The sequence below is a fragment of the Salvia splendens genome, chromosome 11 (assembly GCF_004379255.2).
Source record: "Salvia splendens isolate huo1 chromosome 11, SspV2, whole genome shotgun sequence".
In the NCBI taxonomy this organism is placed as follows: domain Eukaryota; kingdom Viridiplantae; phylum Streptophyta; class Magnoliopsida; order Lamiales; family Lamiaceae; genus Salvia; species Salvia splendens.
In genome coordinates, this window is record NC_056042.1 from 32,893,517 (window position 1) to 32,917,423 (window position 23,907).

The 23,907-nt window shown below is 42.2% G+C and overlaps 1 protein-coding gene and 1 pseudogene across 1 annotated transcript in view; one reads left to right on the forward strand and one right to left on the reverse strand.

Moving 5' to 3' along the window:
- The first annotated feature begins 14,312 nt into the window (after positions 1–14,312).
- Positions 14,313–19,460, forward strand: LOC121755065 (annotated as a pseudogene).
- A 4,188-nt stretch (positions 19,461–23,648) lies between these two features.
- The window catches only part of LOC121754833 (MADS-box transcription factor ANR1-like), a 2,901-nt gene continuing 2,642 nt past the window's right edge, over positions 23,649–23,907 (reverse strand). Inside the window, exon 5 of the mRNA XM_042150128.1 lies at positions 23,649–23,683. Coding sequence (XP_042006062.1) covers positions 23,649–23,683 — 35 coding nt within the window. The remainder of the gene's footprint in view (positions 23,684–23,907) is intronic.

A 23,907-nucleotide genomic window follows, 5' to 3' on the forward strand; every position in this document is an offset into this window, starting at 1 on the left:
CTAGAACTTCCTCTGTCCATGAATAAGAATTCCGTTTTTTCCAATTTAGTCCTTCCGCGAATAGGAGTTCCGGTTCACTTTTCCCATAAATGATAATATGATCTCCTCTTCTACTAACTCATTCCACTCACATTTCATTTATAACTAATATATACAAGTGAGACTGTAAGCCGGCAGACACACCTATGATCCAGAACCACACGGTTTGAGGGTAGTAGAAGGGGCTGAACCTACCCATCGGTCAAGATACCAACGTTTAGTAGGGAAGCTGATCTACTTGTCCCATACTAGGCCGGACATCGCATATGCAGTGAGAGTGGTAAGCCAGTTTATGCACCAACCACAGGCGGCTCATTGGGAAGCAGCAATGCGAATTGTACGATACTTGAAGGGAACACCAGGACTTGGAGTGTTGTTCAAAAGGCATGGACATATGGACATACATGGATATACCGATGCTGACTGGGCAGGAAATCCAAATGATCGAAAGTCGACTGCAGGGTACTTTACCTTTGTTGGCGGCAATTTAGTCACCTGGCGAAGTAAGAAACAAAAGGTGGTAGCATTGTCGAGTGCAGAGGCTGAGTTTCGAGGGATCAAAAGCGGCATAACTGAGATCCTATGGCTGAAGAGACTAATGACCGAGCTAGAGTTGGTGCCCTCAAGTCCTTGTAAACTATTTTGCGACAATAAGGCAACCATTAGCATATCAGAGAACCCAGTGCAACATGATCGGACAAAGCATGTTGAAATAGATCGGCACTTCATCAAGGATAACATCGAGGCAAAAATTGTGGAATTACCATTCGTCAGGTCCGAAGACCAACTAGCAGATATCCTCACCAAAGCTGTGGACTCAAGAAACTTTCACGAGGTATTGGGCAAGTTAAGTATGGACTATCCCCTACTTAACTTGAGGGGGAGTGTTGGAAAGAAATAAAAGAGGATCAAATCACAAGGAAGGAAATCATAGGAAGTTATGGAATTGATTGATATTACCGTGTAATTGGCAAGTGTGATTAGGGTAAATCTTTACCTAATTTGTATAATCTACATCCTATTTAAAGTATTGTATACCACAGTAGAAATCAGTTTAATACAAAATAAGAGTTTTAACATAAATAGGTGTTAGATAGCTACTACTTCCTCCGCCCATGAATAAGAGTTCTGTTTTTCCATTTTAGTCCTTCCGCGAATAGTAGTTCCGGTTCACTCTTACCATAAATGGTAATAAGATCCCACCTTCTACTAATTCATTCCACTCACATTTCTTTTATAATGAATATATATGTTAGGATCGTCGACTGCAACATTAGTTTGATATTGTCCGCTTTGGGTCAAGCCCGCACGGATTTGTTTTTGGGTCACTTCCAAAAGGGATCAAAACTAATTGGGGTTGGACATGAATTATATACACCTTATAACTTCCCTCACTCATCCGATGTGGGACGGGTTTGTAAAACAACAAATCTCCCCTCAAACCGAGACCACATCGGGAACGCAGTCGACACAAACATGGGTCGTTCCAACCCTGGCCCCTAGGTCATCCTGGGCCCGACCCAAAGCCACCTGGCTCTGATACCACTTGTTAGGATCGTCGACTGCAACATTAGTTTGATATTGTCCGCTTTGGGTCAAGCCCGCACGGATTTATTTTTGGGTCACTCCCAAAAGGCCTCAAACTAATTAGAGTTGGACAGGAATTATATACACATTCCAACTTCCCTCACTCATCCGATGTGGGATAAGTTTGTAACCCAACAATATACAAGTGAAACTTGTTATGTTATGATTTTATTCGGCATTTAAATGTGAATAAGACTTTGTAAAAAACAATCTATATCTTCATGCCCCTCCCTTAAATGATTAGTTTGTTTAAAAAAAACTAGACAAGTGGTCTATTTTTATTTTATCAATTTACTAGTATGCTATAATGTGTGCTCGTGGGCCTCAATCTATCCTTATAATCTACAAACAAGTTGGAAGTCAGAGTCATTTTAATAGACCAATATTTTGGCCCTTCAAATGCATTTACCCTACAATGTATGCAATGATATTTTAAAGAGTTGAGTACGCTCTTTATAGTTTGATTTTTTATTTTAATTTTTGAACTAAACAATTTTCATGGTTAGCGATCAAATCATCTCCAGTGATGAGAAAATTGGTATTTATATAATAAAATTATTTTCGATCGCTACTGTAAAAATCACATTATATTACTATATCATATGATACACTCAATTTTTTTTACTATTTTTTAAACTCTGATTTTAGAAAAACAAACAAATGTAAAATCCTTCAGAAAAACAAACAAATGTAAAATCCTACTAAGAGAGGATAATTTTTTAGGCAAAAACTTGTGTCACAGTTCCTTATTAATTACCAACTTCATCAAGATATTACTATTGTGCTAAAATTTATTATCGTCATAATTAAAAGTAATTGTGTTAAAATGATCGAGGCTATGATTAAAATTGACATTTGTTGTGATTAGGAGTAATTGTTATTAATAAAGATTACTGTTTTTGATGAAAGCAAAATAGAGTATTCCTTTTTTCAATTTCATTTAAAAAAAAGAGTGAAATTCAAAAATAGTCCCTGGACTATTGATTTATCTCGCCCATAGTCCATGAACTTTAAAAATACCATCAAACAACCTTGGACTTAAGGTTTATCTCGAAAATGGTCTATGGTTGCGCAATTGTGGAACAAATTGTGCTCCAAATTCAACGCTTTATGTGGATTGCTTTTATAAATTACTACACATTACCAAAAAAACTATATATAAATTCTTGGACATCTATATTTATGTAATCATAAAAACAATCAATTTTATTAAAAAGTAGTTTAATTATTAAATAATATATATCTCAATTTTGAGGGATACCATTTTGTAGTAAGATTTTGCAATGTCTATCTCAAGTTCTCATCTCATCACCTATATACAGCTATACTATTCATCTTACTTTTTAAAAATGGTTTATTATTTCATTTTATAATTTGCAATTGTGTATATTTATACACTCCATCTAATTATACTGATATGTGAATAGTTGACACATAAGATTTCATTATAATTTGCAATTGTGTATGGTGTGTAAGATTTGAAGTACAAATATATAAAAATGAGGAATATGAATGATGGTTTGGCGAATTTTTGATGGTAGTAAATGCAGGTAATGAATATAGATCACGACACAAGGAATTACGTGGTTCGATTTACTGAAGTAAATCTACGTCCACGGAAAGAAAGGAGGGCAAGATTGTATTGCTTGATCTGGTTTCCAGCTTACAAATACAGACTTGCTATATGATATTTTATGTCTCGAGAGCCCTCTTCTATCTGATCTAAGTTCTATTTATACATTGAACTAAGATCGTGGCTTGCATCACTACTAACTAGGTCGTGGCTTGCATCACCACTAACTAGGTAGTGGATGTCGTGGAGGTCATGAGATCCTGCATGGGTCCACTATCTCTTTGTTTGGTCCGCTATCCTGCATGAGTTGACACCACTAAATAGATCGTGTAGTGGAGGTCGTGGAGGTTCTGCATGAGTCCACTATCTCCCAGTTCGGTCGAATACTGAGACCGAACTGCTGAACTATTGCCGAGCAGCTTTTGCCGATCTGAGAGTAGAGCTTGATTGGTCGGCTTTTACCGAGCTGTAGGCTGGGGCCGAACTCTTTGGTAATGCCGAACCGATTGGTTGGCTTTTACCGAGCTGTAGGCTGGGGCCGAACTCTTTGGTAATGCGGCTGGGGCCGAACTCTTTGGTAATGCCGAACTGATACTCTTCCTTGGGCTTTGGGCTGATGGGCCGTCACTGCTATTGGGCTTGTTTAGTACGTACCCCATCACTACCCCCCCGAAAAGCGAAGTGAATCACTTCGGCGAAGCGAGTCACTTCGGCATTCTGGATAAAGGTACGGGGGAGGCTGACGTCAGGGGACGTGCCTTGCGCGTGACTGCATTAAATGCGACAGTAAAATCCGGCCGTTGAATCCTGAAAAGGTGGGATTCGAAACGGTGCGATGATTTTGAAATCTTCTCCGAATCTGATAAATACGTCCTTTCTTCATCATTTGAACACTTTTGCTATTGCTTCTTCTGCATTCTCTCTCTCTTTTGCGTAAAAATTTCCTTCCACTTTCAAGAATTTCTTCAGAATTTCTTCAGACTTTCAAAGAGTAAGAACCATGTCTTCTTCTTCTTCTTCTGAGTCAGGTAGCGGTAGGAAAGGGGGTAAGGGGTCTTCTAGCCGGAAAGAATCCGGGGAGAAAACCGTAGAGTATTTTCACAGCATCTTGAGTAAGGATACTGTGATATCCCTACACGAAAAATATTTTTTTCCTGGGGGGAAGGTTGCGATTCCCGACGACCTTCATAGGGCTGACTCGCCGCCGGAAGGTTACGCCACCGTTTACGAAGCCGGCTTGGAATGCGGGCTTCGTTTCCCTCTTCCCCCTGCCTTTGTAGAGCTGCTAGATTTTTTTCAACTCCCTTTAGGTCAGGTGACTCCGAACTCTTGGAGGCACTTATCGGCCTTTGCTGCCGAACTGCGTAGGCTAGACAAGGATCTGTCTCTGAGGGCAATCCTTAATTTCTTCCAGTTTAAGCGGAAAGGATCTTGGTTTTACTTGATCCCTTTACAGCCTTTTAGGGCCTTCTGCAAAACCAAGTGGCCAAAGTGGCAACATCGTTTCTTTTTTTATAATAGGACAGCGGCTCCGGGCTTTCCCTGGAGAGGGCCGAAGTCCGTGATTCCTCATCCTCGGTTAGAACCGTTGGACGAGCTCGAGGGCGAGCTCAATAAGATTCCCATAGTTAGGAAGCAGTACCTGGAGTCTGAGCTCGTCAAGGGCGACTTCATGTTTGACTCCTCGTCTTCGGACGAAGAGACCGAGGGGTGAGGAATTCTTTTTTGTGCCTTACTGCTTTTGTGGCGAAAACTAACCTTGCTTTCTTGCTTTTTGGCAGTGAACTTGCTAAACAAGTTCGGTCGCAAATCCTCCGAATCTAAGGAACCGGAGAGGCCGAAAACCAGCAGCTCGGCGTCTGATGCCGAGAAGAATCCGAAGAGGCAAAAGACCTCTTCGGATCCAAAGAAGCCGGAGTCGACTTCGGCAAGTAGGAAGGGGAAGACCCAGAAGCCCCCAAGAGCGCCGGAGAAAGACGTGGTCTTGGCACCTCCTTCGGAACATATCTGTGAGCCCTTTTTATGGCCCACGGACTTCGCCGAGGTGAATTCTCTTCTTGATTTTCTTGCCTTGCTTTTTTTTTTTCTGTATTTGTGTGGCCCCTCGGTTGACTTTTTCCTTTTTCCATTTTCAGAGGAACGATATGCTCTCCAAGCTCGTCGCCGTTGAACTCTCCAAAGCGTCCAACGATTATGCTGAGATGCAGAGGAAGTTGGCGGCTGCTCGTCACCAGGCCGAACAGGCTAAGGCAGACTTTGAGAAGGCCCGAGCTGCTAGGATCTCGGCCCAGGATGAAGCCCAGTTTGCCAAAAACCAGCTCGTCATCCAGCGAGAGCAGACGAAACGGAGGGATGCTGCCGCCGTGGTTGCCCAAGGGGAGGTTCTCCGTGCTTTCGCGGAGAAACTCTTTCTGAGCAATCAATTTTCGGCCTTTGTCGGTGATCTGCTGAAATTGATGACCGATAATGCCGAGCAGGGGCCCGAAGTCGTCCTGCCGCTGTACGGCCGAGAGATAGCAGCTCGTCTCCAGAGTCTGCCGCTCCTTGAGGAGCTTGCTTCGTCCTCGGTCCTGCTTTCTGCTGACCGAGTTCGTAGTTGCCGAGCTGACCGGGATGAGAATATGGAGGCTATTTTTGCCTCCTTAGGGCCAGTTTCACCCGCTCCAATTTTTCACGGAGAGGGTGAAACCGAGCAGCTTGATCAGCAGACCGGAGACAGGCAGGCCGAGCAAGAGGTGCTGCTGATCGGTGATGGGGGGCACCGAGCAGGCTGGGGGGAGCAAGGAGGCCGAGGCTGAAGCTGAGGCAGACAAGGAGAAGGAAGCTGAACCTCACCGAGGAGCCGGAGACGAAGCTGGCGGAGTATGATTTCGTCTCCCTTCTCTTAGTTTAGTTTCTTCCTTGTTGTAAAATGGCCTTGAAGCCCTCGTGTAAAAATTTTTTCTTATGAATGAAAAAATTCTTCTTTCTGCACTTGTGTCTTCGTATAGCTTTTCGTACTCTCTTTTACTCCTGTTGTGGTTTACTACCTGCTCAGTAAACTGAAATGCCGAACTGACATAGGCTGCTTTGTATTCTTAACTCTTAAGGAGCTGGAGGTACTTCACTGGAAGCGGCTGTACTCTTCCGCTTTAGACGAAGCTGAGAAAAAAGCCATAGCTGACCAGATGAAGAATGACGAACTCTTGGCTTGTTTAGTGAAGCTGGAGGCCGACAATAAGGACTTAGAGTCCGAAAAGAAAGATCTGGAGGCCGAGCTGAACACTGCCGTCGCTGAGAGGACTGCGTATGAGGATTTCATCTGCAGGCGCGGGGGAATGACCATCTCTGAAGTTCAGGAACGAGTTGACGAACTGTGGGAGGAATATCACGTACTCCGGAGGAACAATGCGCTGGAGAGCTCGGCTTGCCAACAAGTCGTGAAATCATTGCGGCGCTGGGCTTCTCGGTACGACATCATTCTTTCCCGGCGTCCCTCAATCGAGAGATTCCTTAGGCATTTCCCGCCAACAGATGATCGCACTCCAGCTCAAACCCCTGATTCACTTGCTCAAAACCCTACTCCAAGTCAGCAACGAACTCAGGAACAGCCGGAAACGTCAAGACGAGAACGGACTCAGGAGCAACCGGAAACGTCAAGACAAGGACGGACTGAAGTTCGTAGAGGAGCTGTGATTATGAGTGAGCAAGATCAACAAATGCTTCGTGAAGAGACTCTTCGCCGCCGAGGTGCTAGAGCTTCCCGGGCTCAGGGAAGAGGCGGTAGGTCGATTAGAGCATCTCGTCGACCTGCTTATTCTTCAGCTGCCGAGAACGCCCGAACTCGGCTTCACGAGGATTTTGTGAATAGATGGCTCAACTTTAGCAACCAGGGACAGTAGAATAGTCCTTTGTAATAGCGTAACGCCTTCTCGTAGGGCAGTGGAGTTGTATGCCGAACAAGATTTGATAAATGAAATTTTCATTTCGCTTCTATCACTGCGTATTTACAGCTCAGCGAAAAAATTTCATCGTGCTCGTCCTCGGTCTTATGAAGTAAACTTCTTTGACCGGACTCGTCCTCGGTCTTATGAAGTAAGCTTCTTTGACCGGACTCGTCTTTGGTCTTATGAAGTAAACTTCTTTGACCGGACTTGGTCCTCGGTCTTATGAAATAAACTTCTTTGACCGGACTCGTCTTTGGTCTTTATGAAGTAAACTTCTTTGGCCGGACTCGTCTTTGGTCTTATGAAGTAAATTTCTTTGACCGGACTAAGCTTGTGTCCTAATTTGGGGATCGGACTTTCCCTTGTCCTAATTCGGCGAGTTTTATCGCGTGGATCGGACTTTCCCTTGTCCTAGTTCGGCGAGTTTTATCGCGTGGATCGGACTTTCCCTTTGTTGCAGTTCGTTTCAGACGAACTGCTTGTTTCTTAAGCTGAATTATGGTCTTGTATCCTCCTTAGAAGCTTGGACTCACAATCGTTGGCTTATATATGTTCTAAAAAGGGGATCAGCCTTCGAAGAACAAGATACCTCAGTAACATTTGTAAGAGACGACACGCACATAGACAGACAAAACGCATATAGACAAACAAAACGCACATAGACAAACATGAAAAACAAGTAAAAAACAAAGAAAGCACATACCCCTATGACCGAACTAGACACAAGACTGACTGACCGGACTGTCTCTTACAAATGGAACTTCTTGAGGTTGGAAATGTACCATGTTCGGGGTACTTGTTCTCCTGACATGTGAGTCAATTTGTAAGACCCTTTGCCGAGGACTTCTGACACCCGATATGGACCTTCTCATGTGGGTTCGAGTTTGCCCAGCTTTTCTGCTCGGCTTACTTCGTTGTTTCTCAAGACGAGATCTCCCACTTGAAATTGAAGCTTTTTCACCCTTTGGTTATAATACCGGGCTACTTGCTCCTTGTACTTGGCTGCTTTTATGCAGGCCAATTCTCTTCTTTCTTCGGCCAGATCTAGTTCGGCTCTTAGTCCGTCATCATTCATTTCTGAGGAGAAATTTAGAGTTCGAGGACTGGGTACGCCGATCTCAACCGGAATCACGGCTTCAGTGCCGTACACCAGACTGTACGGAGTTTCACCGTTGGAGGTTTTGGGTGTAGTTCGGTAGGACCATAGGACTTGAGGGAGATTTTCTACCCATTGTCCTTTGGCTTGTTCTAACCGAGCTTTTAACCCTTTCACCAAGATACGGTTTGTTACCTCCGTTTGTCCGTTTGCTTGTGGGTGGGAGACCGAAGTGAACCGCTGTTGAATATTCAGCCCTTGGCACCAATTCTTGAATGTCTTGTCGGTGAACTGAGTCCCATTATCCGAAATGAGGATGTGGGGTATGCCAAATCGGCACACTATGTTCTTCCAGACGAAATCCAATGCCTTCGAGCTCGTTATCGTAGCTAATGGTTCAGCCTCCACCCACTTCGTGAAGTAATCCACGGCAACGATAAGGAATTTCATTTGCCGAGGAGCTTGTGGTAGTGGTCCTACTATGTCTATGCCCCATTGCATAAAAGGCCAAGGGCTTTGCATAGCACATAGATCGGTCTGCGGCATCCTTGGGATATTTGCATGAATTTGGCACTTCGTACATGTCTTGACGAGCTGCACTGCTTCTTGTACCAAAGTTGGCCAATAATATCCCCATCTCAGAACTTTTTTAGCTAAAGATCTAGCTCCGATGTGGCTACCGCAAGATCCTTCATGAACTTCTCTGAGGATGTAGTCCGTCTCTTCTGGTCCTACGCACCGCAATAACGGTTGAAGGTAGGACTTTCTGTATAGGACTCCTTCATGAAGTTCATACCGAAGTGCTCGGCATGTGATTTTCCGAGCTTCTCTCTTATCCTCGGGCAGTTGTCCTTGATCTAGATACTGTAAGATCGGCGTCATCCAGTTCGGCGAGCTGGTTACTGAATGTACCTCAGCTTCATCAATGCTTCGGTGTAGTAATTCCTCCACCTTTGAGCTCGGATATGAGGCCAACTTACTTAAAGTATCTGCTCGGCTGTTTTCCGCTCTGGGAATGCGGATTATCCGAAAATAAGAGAAACTTCGGCTAATGCTTTGCGCTTTGTCCAAGTATTTTTTCATCCTCTCATCTCGGGCTTCACTTGTACCCAGCATGTGATTCACTATGACTTGTGAATCACAATGGATTTTGAGAGATTTGACAAATAGACTTTGCGCTAATTGAAGTCCGGCAAGGAGGGCTTCGTATTCGGCTTCGTTATTAGTAGTTGGGAATAAGAACCGAAGTGAATAAGTTACCTCGTGTCGGTCGGGGAGCGATAAGTAGAATACCAGCTCCACTTCCCGTCTTATTCGAAGCTCCATCTACGAATCCACTCCAGCAGTCCGGCGGTTCTACTTCGGATTCTTGGGGCTGTGTTAGTTCGTCATTGGCAGGATTTTTCTGTTCGGCAATAACAGGGATTGCTTGATCGAACTTTGCCTCTGCAAGAAAATCTGCCAAGGCTTGTCCCTTGATGGCTTTCCGAGGTAGATATTCTATTGAGTGTTCTCCCAACTCTATGGCCCATTTGGCGATTCTGCCTGATGCTTCTGGCTTGGTCAAAACTTGCCGAAGTGGCAGATCGGTTAAGACGCATACCTTGTGAGCATAGAAGTATGGCCGCAGTCTCCTTGCTGCATTTACTAACGCCAGAGCAATTTTTTCCAGAGGTTGATACCTTGTTTCTGGACCTCTTAATGCTCGGCTTGTAAAGTAGATGGGAAGCTGCTTTAGGCCTTCTTCTCGTACAAGCACCGCGCTAATGGTTTGATCTGATGCCGCTAAGTATAAGAATATCACTTCGGCATCTGTTGGAGCAGAGAGAATTGGAAGCTTGGCTAAATAACTTTTGAGCTCGTCAAAAGCCTTTTTCTGCTCGGCTCCCCACTCAAACTTTGGTGCCTTTTTCAACACTTTGAAGAACGGTAGTTGCTTTTCGGCTGCTTGGGAAAGGAATCTATTCAGTGCGGCTAGACATCCAGTTAGTCTTTGCACATCATGTATGGACTTCGGCATCGCCATTCTCTGAACAACTTGAACTTTTGAGGGATTTGCCTTGAGTCCGTCCCTTGAAACCCAACAACCCAGAAACTTTCCCGAATCTACCAAAAAGGTACATTTTTGGGGATTGAGTTTGAGGTTGGCTTTTTTGAGCACGTCGAGGGTGGATTTGAGGTTGTCTTCGTACTCCGAAGTGCTTCTGCTTTTGACGACTATGTCGTCAACATACACTTCAACCTCTTTTCCGATCAAATGCCGAAAGAGCTTATCTACCATCCTTTGATATGTGGCTCCGGCATTCTTTAAACCGAATGGCATCTTTTTATAAGCAAAGATGCCGAAGTCAGTAATGAAAGCCGTTTTTGAAGCATCATTCTCATCCATTAAAACTTGGTGGTAGCCTTTGTATAAATCAAGAAAACAGAAAATTTCGAAGCCGATCAAAGCTTCTACTTTTTTATCTATGTTCGGAAGGGGATAGCAATCTTTAGGACAGTGCTTGTTTAGATCGGTAAAATCTATGCACATCCGCCATCCTCCTTCTTTTTTCTTGATCATCACAGGATTGGCCACCCAAGAAGGATATTTCACCTCGAATAATACATCCGCTTTCAGTAATTGGCGGACTTCGTCATGGATGACTTGATTTCTTTCTGCCGCAAAGAGTCTTTGCTTCTGTTTTATAGGCCGGACTGAAGGATCAATATTTAATCGATGAGTGATTACCTCAGGGGGCACTCCGGTCATGTCCAACGGAGACCATGCAAAGACATCTTTGTAATCCTTGAGGAGCTGGATGGTCTTTTCCCGGAGTAGGGGCGTTCCCGCGAAACCGATCTTGACCGTTCTGGATGGATCATCTTCGTATAACTGAACGGTCATTGAGTTCGACTCTGGTGTGACTTCGGTCATTTCGCTTGCCTCTGACTCCGGCTGCTGTGATTGCTATGCTTGATGATGCCGATCTGATTGCTCGGCACTTTTAAGCGCAATCTGCAGACACTCTTTTGCTCTCTTTTGATCACCTCGGATGACCGCTATCCCACCTTTAGTGGGAATCTTGATGGTGAGGTGATAAGTAGAGCAAACGGCCCGAACTGCGTTGAGCCAGTCTCTTCCCAAGATGATGTTGTACGGGGACCGAGCTTTTACCACAAAGAACTCGATCATCGTACTGGAGCTTGTAGGCGCTTTTCCCACCGTGATCGGAAGGCTGATAATACCTTCAGGGCGGGTGTCCTCCTGGGCGAAACTTTTCAGAGGAAGTGGAGCCGGACTGAGCCGAGCTGGATCCACTTCTAATTTATCGAAACATTCTTTAAAAAGAATGCTGACTGACGCTCCGGTATCCACAAACACTCTGTGGATCAGTTTGTTTGCCACTCCGGCTTGGATGACAATAGCGTCTTGATGAGGAGAGATGGCCGGGACGGGATCTGCATCTGAAAATGTAATCACTTCGTCCTGCTTCAGCCTTTTATGCTTTGGCTCCTCTCGATTGAAGCCTCTGCGCTCTGACTTCAGGGACGATTTAGTCTTCCCGGCAGGGAGAGCATCAATAGTCAGGATTACTCCATCATATTGCAGCTCGTCATCGTCTTCGGGGTCCTGTCGCTTTTTCAGATCCTGAGGAGCGCAGTTTGCACCTCTCTGCTTTTTGTTCTTTTTCGGCTGCTTGCTTTGGTATTTTTTTAACGTCCCTGCTTTCACAAGAGCATCAATACCTGCAGCCAAATGTCGGCACTCCTCGGTATAGTGACCGTGGTCTTGATGGAAAGAGCAATATTGATCCTGAGGTCGACGCGCGGCCGATTTCGTCATCCGCTTTGGTTTTTCGAACATATCGGAATGCAGTTCGAAAATTTCCGCTCTCGACTTGTTCAATGGTACGAACTGAGCGGGCGGCTTCTCGGGATTGAGACGTGGCCCTAATCGGTCTTGCACCGGAGTCCTTTGAATCATTTCAAAAGGAGTTCGGCGAGGATGTCCCTGATCGCCAAAAGGAGTTCGGCGAGGATGTCCCTGATCGCTATGATCGGGCTTCCTCCTGTCTCCTCGGGATGAGCTGTCTAAAGACCGTTTGCGACGGTCTGCCTCATCGGCACGGGAGAACTGGTCCGCAATGTCCCACATCTCTTGAGCTGTTTGCGGACTGCATTCCACGAGCTTTCTGTAGAGAGCTCCGGGTAGGATTTCATTTTGGAATGCCGAAATGACAAGTAGATCATTGAGATCATCTACTTGTAGGCATTCCTTGTGGAATCTCGTCATAAAGTCGCTGATCTTTTCGTCGCGACCTTGACGTATAGAAAGCAGCTGAGCCGAAGTGATTCGGGCTTCCGCTTTTGAAAGAACCTCCTGTGGAAAGCATCCATTAGATCTCGGTAAGATCTAATGCTGCCTTGGGGGAGGCTATCGAACCACCTTCTTGCGTTCCCGATAAGCAGCTCGGGAAACAGCTTGCACATATGGACCTCATTGAGACCCTGGTTCGCCATGTTATACTGATAGCGTCCCAGGAAGTCATGAGGATTCTCTAACCCGTCATAAGTCATCGACGGAGTTCGGTAGTTCTGTGGCAAGGGAGTTCGGGTGATATCGTCCGAGAACGGAGTCTTCAATGCTCCGTACATGGCGAACCCGACATCTCTTCGGTATGGAGGAGATGGAGTTCTCCTGTGATTCCGGTACCGAGGAGGAACAGGAACATGTCGGGGTTGAGGATTCTTTTTCCTGGAAGACACGGCACTACTGCGGTAGTGACTTTCATGTCTGGATGAGGAGGGAGAATCCACCGTTCTCGTCTCCGGCTTTTGGCCCTTTTGCAGGAAAATTAAGAACTCTTCCTGCTTCTCGGCCAAAAACAACTTGACAGCCTCGTTCAAATCAGGCTGCTGGGAAGACTCGGTGCGATGAGTCTTTGAGCGGCTTGTTCCTTCTCCGTGAGAACTGGAAGTAGATTTCTCCCGAGGCTGTTTTCCAGACCTGCGGGCTGGACTAGCTTCCTCATGGTTATCATGAACGGTATTATGGGTGTTACGTGATCTGGTATGCATTTTTTTTATTTTTTTTTTGGGGTGGAAAAAGGGTCAAAATTCGCTTTATCACAAATTTGGTTCTCTGTTTCCCACAGACGGCGCCAGTGATGGTTTGGCGAATTTTTGATGGTAGTAAATGCAGGTAATGAATATAGATCACGACACAAGGAATTACGTGGTTCGATTTACTGAGGTAAATCTACGTCCACGGGAAGAAAGGAGGGCAAGATTGTATTGCTTGATCTGGTTTTCCAGCTTACAAATACAGACTTGCTATATGATATTTTATGTCTCGAGAGCCCTCTTCTATCTGATCTAAGTTCTATTTATACATTGAACTAAGATCGTGGCTTGCATCACTACTAACTAGGTCGTGGCTTGCATCACCACTAACTAGGTAGTGGATGTCGTGGAGGTCATGAGATCCTGCATGGGTCCACTATCTCTTTGTTTGGTCCGCTATCCTGCATGAGTTGACACCACTAAATAGATCGTGTAGTGGAGGTCGTGGAGGTTCTGCATGAGTCCACTATCTCCCAGTTCGGTCGAATACTGAGACCGAACTGCTGAACTATTGCCGAGCAGCTTTTGCCGATCTGAGAGTAGAGCTTGATTGGTCGGCTTTTACCGAGCTGTAGGCTGGGGCCGAACTCTTTGGTAATGCCGAACCGATTGGTTGGCTTTTACCGAGCTGTAGGCTGGGGCCGAACTCTTTGGTAATGCGGCTGGGGCCGAACTCTTTGGTAATGCCGAACTGATACTCTTCCTTGGGCTTTGGGCTGATGGGCCGTCACTGCTATTGGGCTTGTTTAGTACGTACCCCATCAATGAAGTTATCAAGTAAGACGAAGGACAAATATAGGTGAAGAGAGTAGACTAATGAGTTTTAAGTGGGGACAAAATTATACTCCTACATTGAATAACTAAGCGCAGTTACACCACACAACTAGCAATCCCACTCTCATCCGTCCACACACAAGAATTGCCCTATCCTCATTAACACACTATATTCAAATTCCACTTCCTCATGTGAGAATGCTTCCCAAATTTTCAACATTTTTTATTCCATTAATTACAAACAACAAAACATAATTAAACATTGGTTGACTTCATATGTCAATAGTCATCCCCATCTCTCACTAGCCACCATAACTCCATCTTATATAGTTAGCCCCACCCCCCATATTAATATATATTAATCCTCATAGCCAAGTAGTGAACCCAAACCCTCAGCATGGGAACCTTAGCACCAGCCGTCTTCGTCTTCGCCACGGACGAAGACGACGAGTCCCCCATCGAAGAGGTCCGCCTCACGGTAACAAACACGGACGACCCGACCCTGCCCGTGTGGACGTTCCGGATGTGGTTCCTCGGGCTGGCTTCGTGCGCCATGCTCTCCTTCCTCAACCAGTTCTTCGCCTACCGCACCGAGCCCCTCATCATAACCCAGATCACGGTCCAGGTGGCGTCCCTCCCCATCGGCCACTTCATGGCCGCGGTGCTGCCCGAGACGAGGTTCGGGCTCCCCGGGTTCGGCCCGAGGCGATTCTCCCTCAACCCCGGCTCGTTCAACATCAAGGAGCACGTGCTCATTTCGATATTTGCGAATGCTGGGAGCGCGTTCGGGTACGGGTCGGCTTATGGGGTGGGGGTTGTCACCATTGTTAAGGCTTTTTATGGGAGAGAGATCTCTTTCTTGGCTGGTTGGCTTCTCATCATCACCACTCAGGTAATTAGGTTCTTGATGTGTATATTTCTACTTTATTTGATTTTGATTGTGATTTATGATCTTGAATTACTAGTTTTTAATCTGGAAATTATTGAAAGATACATCGACTATTTGATTATGATTGTGATTTATGATCTTAGAGAACCGTCTTCTTTGCATTATCCTCTCTCTTACTTTACTATTTTTCTACTTTAACTATTTATTATCATTTTTACAAAACGAGTGTAAATGTGACAGTTAATGCGGGACAGGGTGGAGTAATAAAAATAAGTAAAAAAAGTAGAATTCGTATTTCATACTCAAATAATACTATCTTCTCAACCATAGAAAGATATTTATTGGTGGGTGGTGAGAAATTAATAAAATGGAATATTGCAGGTGCTGGGATATGGATGGGCCGGGCTTTTGAGGAAGTTTGTGATCGAGCCGGCCCACATGTGGTGGCCCGGAACTCTAGTCCAAGTCTCCCTCTTCCGGTGAGTCAACTTTTCCGCCTGCTTCCACACTAATATTTTATTAGACTACGAGTCATTATCTCATTATATTGTCATTTATTTTATAGGAGTATCTCCTATATGTTAATACTATAATATTTCATCAAGTGGGCAATCTTTCCTTTTCTATGACTTATTGGACTTGATAAGACTCTAGGTTCACGTTTGTCACCAATTAAGCTATATGATTATCCAATTTTTTCCAAAAGTAATACTCCCTCCGTCCCACTTTAGGAGTCCCGATTTACTATTTTTGGGTGTCCCACTTTAGGAGTCCCGATTGAAATATTCCATAAATGGTATTCGGCCCCACATTCCACTAACTTTTTTTCCACTCACATTTTATTATAAAAACTATTATAAAAAAGTAGGACTACATTCCACTATCTTTTTTCACTGACTTTCCTTTACATTTCTTAAAACTCGTGCCGAACTCAACTGAGACTCCTAAAGTGGGACGGAGGGAGTATATTTAGCTGGATACAATATTGCACAATCTTGCTACATATATTTGCTTTAATATTTGATGTACACCACTGAGAGAGAGGATGGAAGCAAGTTATACCTTTTATGAGCTTCACGTGATAAATCTTTGACCTTTCTGTCACAGCTCACAAACTTACAGTTACTATCTCTTGATCTTAAATGCACCCACCAAGATTCCTCAGCAATCAATCAGACTTAGTTTGTGGACAGATTCATGGACCCATACAAGCCTAAAATCTCGTCTAGATTCATAGCTCATGGAATCTATGACTTAATTTACTGGTTATTGAAACACAGTCAACTTTTACTGATTACTACTAGAAATGAACTCCCTCTAACTTTACTGTCAAGAAACAGCAAAATTGGAGGTTTTTTCTTAATCATATAGCATAGTGACCATTAGCTAAGTAATTAAGATTAGCTGGAATTCAACTAGATGAGAAAATGTTGTACGCCAAACGCCCAAACCTGAAAGAGGAGCTCTTGAATCGAATAACCTGGTGCGTATCAGCGTATCTGAAGCTCGCACAAAATCAGACTGACATAAGAAAGAAGGAGATATGTGAAATTACAGAGGCAACAAGAAATCACTTCTGAGATAAGGTAGATAGAATAAGACTATGTGATATCACTAGGTCGAAAGCTTCGTTATTTATACGTGCCAAGACTATTACAAGTGATGAACAGCACCTGATAAGCTGACCAGTTTACATATTTTCCCAAGATTTTGAGATATCAAATGCATATCTCCAAACTGAAACATCTCATGTGAAAATACAACAATGCAACGTTGTGCAGACTTCGAAGGTAAAAATGAACCAATATTGCAAAGGAAAGAGAGCAGAATTTGCATGTGCACTGTTCATCATTCCTTTTCAAAATCATGTGTTTTCTCCCACTTCATCTGCACATGTAGCGTGGTCCGAGTTGAGACAGACTAAACCCCACATTCTTGTACCAAAACCTCACCGATGATTTCTTCCAACTTTGCAGGGCTTTGCATGAAAAAGACGAGGCGCGCATGTCAAGGGCAAAGTTTTTCTTGATTGTGCTAATATGCAGCTTCTCCTGGTACCTATTTCCCGGGTACCTGTTTCCAACTCTCACAAGCATTTCATGGATGTGTTGGGCATTTTCCAAGTCAGTCACAGCACAGCAGATTGGATCAGGCATGAAAGGCCTTGGCCTTGGAGCCGTGACATTAGATTGGACAGCCGTAGCATCCTTCTTGGGCAGCCCGCTAGTAACTCCCTTCTTTGCCATAATGAATGTCTTTGCGGGTTATGTACTCATAATCTACTTAGTGCTTCCTACAGCCTACTGGGGATTCAACTTGTATGGTGCTAGGAAGTTTCCAATTTTCTCCTCACACCTGTTCACATCTCAAGGTCAGAAGTATAACATATCTGCAATTGTAAACGACAAGTTTGAGTTGGATATTCAAAAGTACGAACAACAGGGCAGAATACATCTCAGCATGTTCTTTTCCCTGACATATGGGTTTGGCTTTGCAACTATTGCTTCTACCCTAACACATGTGGCCTTCTTCTACGGAAGGTACTGAACTTCGATGCTACTTTTTACGTTCATTTTTTCAATTTTGTCTGCTTTATGATATAATGAGAATTGCCTTGTTATTGCATACAAGTAGTAAAAATGATACCAACCTAAGTGTACTTTTATGCGTGGAGCATACTCTGGTATTTCATCATCCCAAACATGATGATTAACTTAATAGCTTGTTAATTTGTAAACCACAGGGAAATAATCGAAAGATTCCGTGCTTCATACAACAAAAAGAGGACATTCATACAAGGCTTATGCGCAAATACGCAGACATACCATCCTGGTGGTTCTATGCATTACTAGCAGTGACCTTTACTGCTTCTCTGATGCTCACCATATTCTTGAATGACCAAGTTCAGATGCCATGGTGGGCATTGATCTTCGCCTGTATCATTGCCTTTGTTTTCACACTTCCAATCAGCATCATCACAGCCACAACCAACCAGGTAACTGAGCAATGGCATTCCTCTCTAATGTTGTTGCCTACAAAAAAGAAATAGTTGTGCCTTCAGTGCCAAACATACACTGTGCATGCTTACAAACACATTCAAGTATCATATAGCAACTGGCAATTTTATATTATTATTCTCTGATACAAAATAAAAATGTTTTATTTGCAGACTCCTGGGTTGAATATAATCACAGAGTATGTTATGGGTCTCATATACCCAGGAAGACCAATTGCAAATGTCTGCTTTAAAGTCTATGGATATATGAGCATGGCACAAGCTGTCTCTTTCCTAAGTGATTTCAAGCTAGGTCACTACATGAAGATCCCTCCAGATCGATGTTTATAGTTCAGGTAGATTGCATTGTTCAATTTATGGAACACTTCACATTCTTCATCATCATGCTCTCAAACTGTGTATACTCAATCAAAATAGAACAATTATGTTTTAGTCCTAACTAACCACATAGATACATAATTTTAAATGGAAAATAACCAATGTTAGCTAAACTTTGAGTTCTACAGACGTTACCTACTGTAAGGGATAAGACGATGTGGATACCAAAAGGGATGAGATCCACTCTCTAATAAACTAATCACCAATTCGACTACCTACCTACATATATGATGAGCATGCTCAGCATGGCCTTACTACGGGAAGTTGGAAAACGTGTTAACATAGAAGAACATAATACTCATCACTCTAAGATGCCAGACAGTCTTTCTATGACATATTGTTGTTTAATCAATAACTGAAATTCTTACCATCCCAGTAGACTTACTATTCTTCATCTGTATTCCATTTATGATGCATCAGTCCGTTGGAACAGTTATAGCTGGAACAATCAACATTTCTGTGGCGTGGTGGCTACTTACATCTATCAAAAACATATGCCACGATGACCTCCTTCCACCAGACAGGTCCGTGGACATGCCCCGGAGATAGAGTCTTCTTCGATGCATCAGTCATTTGGGGATTAGTGGGGCCCAAAGAATATTCGGAAGTCTTGGAAATTATAGTTCAATGAACTGGTTTTTTCCTTGGAGGTGCAATAGGTCCTGTCATTGTCTGGCTCTTCCACAAGGCATTTCCAAACCAATCTTGGATTCCTCTAATCAACCTGCCTGTCCTTCTAGGGGCAACAGGTATGATGCCACCTGCAACGCCATTAATTACAATGCCTGGGTCATCATTGGGACGATCTTCAACTACTTCCTCTTCCGTTACCGGAAAAACTGGTGGCAGAGGTATAACTACATTGTTTCAGCAGCTCTAGATGCCGGAGTAGCTTTCATGGCAAGTGGCACTCTATTTTACATTCGGCATAGAGGATAAAGAAATAGATTGGTGGGGCACGAGCGGTGAACACTGCAGCTGGCTACTTGTCCTACCGCTAAAGGCATACAAGTTGCTGGTTGTCCAGTTTACTGAAACTATTGTGCTAAATGTTTTCCACTAGTAGGTATCAAGGATATTTTGTAGCCCATATTTCTGTGAGTATTCTGCAATTGTAAGATGTTAAATCAAAGGTAGAAACATGAAATATATGTATCTTCATCTACTCAAAGTACTTGTATATACACAATAGTCCTATATGAACTAGGAAATCACTAACCTGCTCTACAATTTATACCATATACTGATATACACAAATCTCATTCTAACACTTTCCGTCAAGTTGGGGCATAGATATTAATAACGCACAGCTTATACAAAGTAACAATCAATCTCAATATGCATGGTTCACTCATGAAAGACTAGATTAGATTGCCATGTGAAGTGCAGCCTGATTATCTCACCACAAATTAGCTTGTATTCAAACATTCAAACCCACTTCACATACAGAAACCAATGTACATTCATGATCTCACATACAGATAGTCATAGCTCTATACTCCGAATCCACACTAGAGCGTGGGACCTCTTTATCTTTTAAAACTTTTCGATGAAATCTTCCTTCCCAAAGAACACAGAAAATCCAGAAGTAAATCTTTTGTCTTCTTCCGACCCCACTTTTCTTGGTCTCCTCATACAAGATTCTATCTCATATATCACGGCATGTCTTGTTAGCTGTAAAAAATGGGACCATAAGTGAAACATATGGTTCAACTAAACCTTTCAAATTAGTCATCATTCCCTCCCTGTAATCTTTTCCATATACACTTCATTCTCATATGCAAATTTGGCCTTCCATTGAAAATTCACCACGAAATTTCATCAGTTAAAAACTAAAAACACTACAATATTCACATCTAACAATCATGAAAGAAGTAAACGCAGCACTCATATTACCAAAAAATACTACCATCCTCACTAAATAGAATCCAAGATATAGAAATATTGAATTTTGGGGAAAATGCATTAAAGAAATCCAAAATACATAATTAAGGCTATAATCTTAAACTAAGAAATCCACAATGAATAAAATCTGGTTTATAATATACGTAAATATACAGCACATATATGGTGTCACTAATTTTAGGAATTACTAGCAAAATCAAAGGAAACATTCCTCTCCTCCCTCCAAATCATTTCTCTAATAAATACACAAAAACAGAGGTTAATCTTCACAGAAACATTAGTAGACTGAAGTGATGGCCACATGGGACCTAGTAATTGAATCCTTTTTCCTCATTAATATCAAGAGTTGGTATAAACATGGTCAATTGTGTTACATATTTGGGGCTAAAGTACATTTCGGTGTAAAGAAACAAAATTGTCTAATACTTATAAGGTCACAGCCTCTTAATCCTCAGAAGATATTCCTCACACTTGATATGAGAGGAGTCCCAAACAACAAGGCTGTTGTAATACAAATCAAACCGTCATATTTCAAACAATGCAATGTCAACCAAACACTTAGCGTGAGTTTGGGAACATGGAATTGGAGCCTCCAATTCCAATTCCATTGTTTGGTATCACAAAATGTATAGAATTGGAATTGAATTATAATTCCAAATTTTCAATTCCATATCAAAGGAAAATTGGAATTTCAAATAGTCATAAAATTAGATAGTTTCAATAACCACTACACACATTTCACATACACTACACACACTTCACACACTACATATATTTCACACACACTACACACACATACTTCACACATTTCACACACCACAAATTTCACACATTTCCCGCACATACACACATTTCCACACACTGTACACATTTCACACACTACACAAATTTCACACACTATACACACTACACACATTTCACACACTACACAAATTTCACACCATTTCACACTATACACACCCTACAAAATACATACGCTACATACACTATACACAAAATACGCATACTACACACTTTACACACAAAATACACACACGACACAAATTTTACACAAAATACACACTACGCATACTATACCCAAAATACATACAATATTCACAAACTAAAATTTTAAATTTTGTTCAGTTAAACTTTAGAAAATTTTAGTTTTTTGATTCAGATCGGAAAAAAAATCTAAAACTAAAAAAAAAAAAAAATCGGATGCTTGAAATGTGTGAAATGTGTGTAAAGTGTGAAGTGTGTGAAATGTGTGTAGTGCAGGAAATGTGTGAAATGTGTGTAAAGTGTGAAGTGTGTGAAATGTGTGTAGTGCAGGAAATGTGTGAAATTTGTGTAGTGTGTGAAATGTGTGTAGTGTGTGAAATTTGTGTAGCGTGTGAAATTTGTGAAATGTGTGAAATTTGTGTAGTGTGTGTAGTGTATGACGTGTGTGTGAAGTGTGTGTATGTGTGTGTAGTATGTGTATTTTGTGTGAAGTGTGTGTGAGTGGGTTTTTGTATATAGTGTGTGTATAGTGGGTGTGCACAAATTAATCAATTCAATTTCATATCAATTACTTCACTTTACCAACATAGGATTTGGAATTGAATTAGAATTCAATTTCTTCCAATTCAATTCAATTCCAATTCCAATTCCAATTCCAATTCCGTGTACCAAACGGAGCCTTACAACCTTTCTGTGTTAGAAAGTTTTAGTTTTAAAAGTGATCACATGGAACCCCTAAGGCATAAAACCATTAGATCGACACTAGTCAATGAAATCATGGAAGTAACTTCAGAGAGTAAGCCGAGCTAATAACAAAGTAAGTCCCAACGAACTTCCTTATAGCTGATGGCAATATCTTATTGGCAATGGCAGTGCTGAACGCCACTGGTTATACTCATCCATACGAATAATAAAGGAGCTGGAACTTGGGAAACCACCACCACCGTATGCCTGCAGGTAGAGATACAGCAACAGACTTGAAACTTGATCAGGAATTCTGCTGGAAAAGCTCTTATATGGATTGTTTATATAAGTGCATAAAAGGATAAGTCTGCTAAGTTGCAAACCATAGCAATTTCAGATGTATCGGTACCGCTGTCTATAGTTCTCAGGGACATTTTAGATTGTTCCTCTGCATGTAAAGGACTGCTCCAATAGGCCTGTTTCATTGGTAGGCATACTCAGTGTGACACATACGGCAAAACAAACACCCAGCTAAGTAGCAGTAGCCACACTAAACTTCTGTTTGTTTTACTTCAGGCATCAAATTTATTATGGTGAAAAGAGAAGCTAATAGTAAAACGAGTATCAAACTTAAAAATTGAAATTTAAACATGCTTAAAAGGTTCACCTAGTAATTTAAACTGATGCACGCACACAACAATTAACTACATCAAGGCTCAAGCTAGCCATGAACGATACACCTACATACTATCATCCATATGTTCATGCATGTTGCTGAGATTAGTGGCAATCTAGCCGTTAAGAATTATGGCATCAAAAGTTTTCAGAAAACATGCAAGACAGAGATGCATATGACAAACATGAAAGACTGATGTATAAATGAATTATGAGGCACAATTAATCTTGTGGAAGGACAAAAGGAAAAGAGATGAGCATGGTTCAATCACCTTAGCCCAGCTGCTGCACTCATTTGGCTAAGTTCCTTGCCCATTTCATCACTGAAATCTGAATTCCCATCAGCTCTAATCGCCTAGCCAACAAGATAGATGCCAGGCAATTAACATATAATTTTATTACTTCAGACTTTTAATAGTTTCAAGCCTGTCACATGCGAGAATCACCCAAATAAAAATAAATAAGAATTATACTCTACTTACTTTACTCTCTCTACACTATAACTATTTAATATCATTTTCCTAAAACCCATGCTTAAAAGAAGTGCCTCACTTACCGTGGGACGGAAGGAGTAGAATATAAATTAAAAAGATAAGTGGCCTCACTTACCGTGGAAATAACAAGAATAAAGATGATTCAATTAATGTAATTATGTCACATGCTTTAAGATTGACTTAATGATGACAATCACAAGCATAATTCAATTAATTAAGAATTGCTGAACAGGTCATTTGACATTGTCATACCAGACATTCACATAAAAGCCTCGGCCCAACTTAATCCTGAACACTTTATTCAGCAGTTTACTTGCTTCTGTTGGTCGATTAGAAAGATAGGTGTTTCCCTTGATGATAAAGCCTTCAGAGGCAAATCTCTGTTAACTGCTCATGGAAGAAGAAGACCAAAACTAAGTAAAGTATTCGAATCTACACAAATCAAAGCATACTGTTGAAAGAATAGTGACTCAGTAACTCTTTTCCTTCAATGGAGTTGACTTTAAATTATAAAAGATTACTTCATCCAGCCATACAACTATCAGATAGTACAGAATCTACAGATACAGTTAATGCTTTTGGTTAACAATTGCTTCAATGGTGTCGTATTTCCAAAGAAGTTAAAAAAATGGAGTAAATTTATACAAATTGCTTGCACCTGTTGATACATGAGTGGGTTAGTGATGCAGTTTAATTTCGATCGAATTCTTTAGCCAATATAAAAGGCTTTAATGTTGGGTAAATTCCATTGCCGTAGAATCTCCAGCTTCAACATATTTGA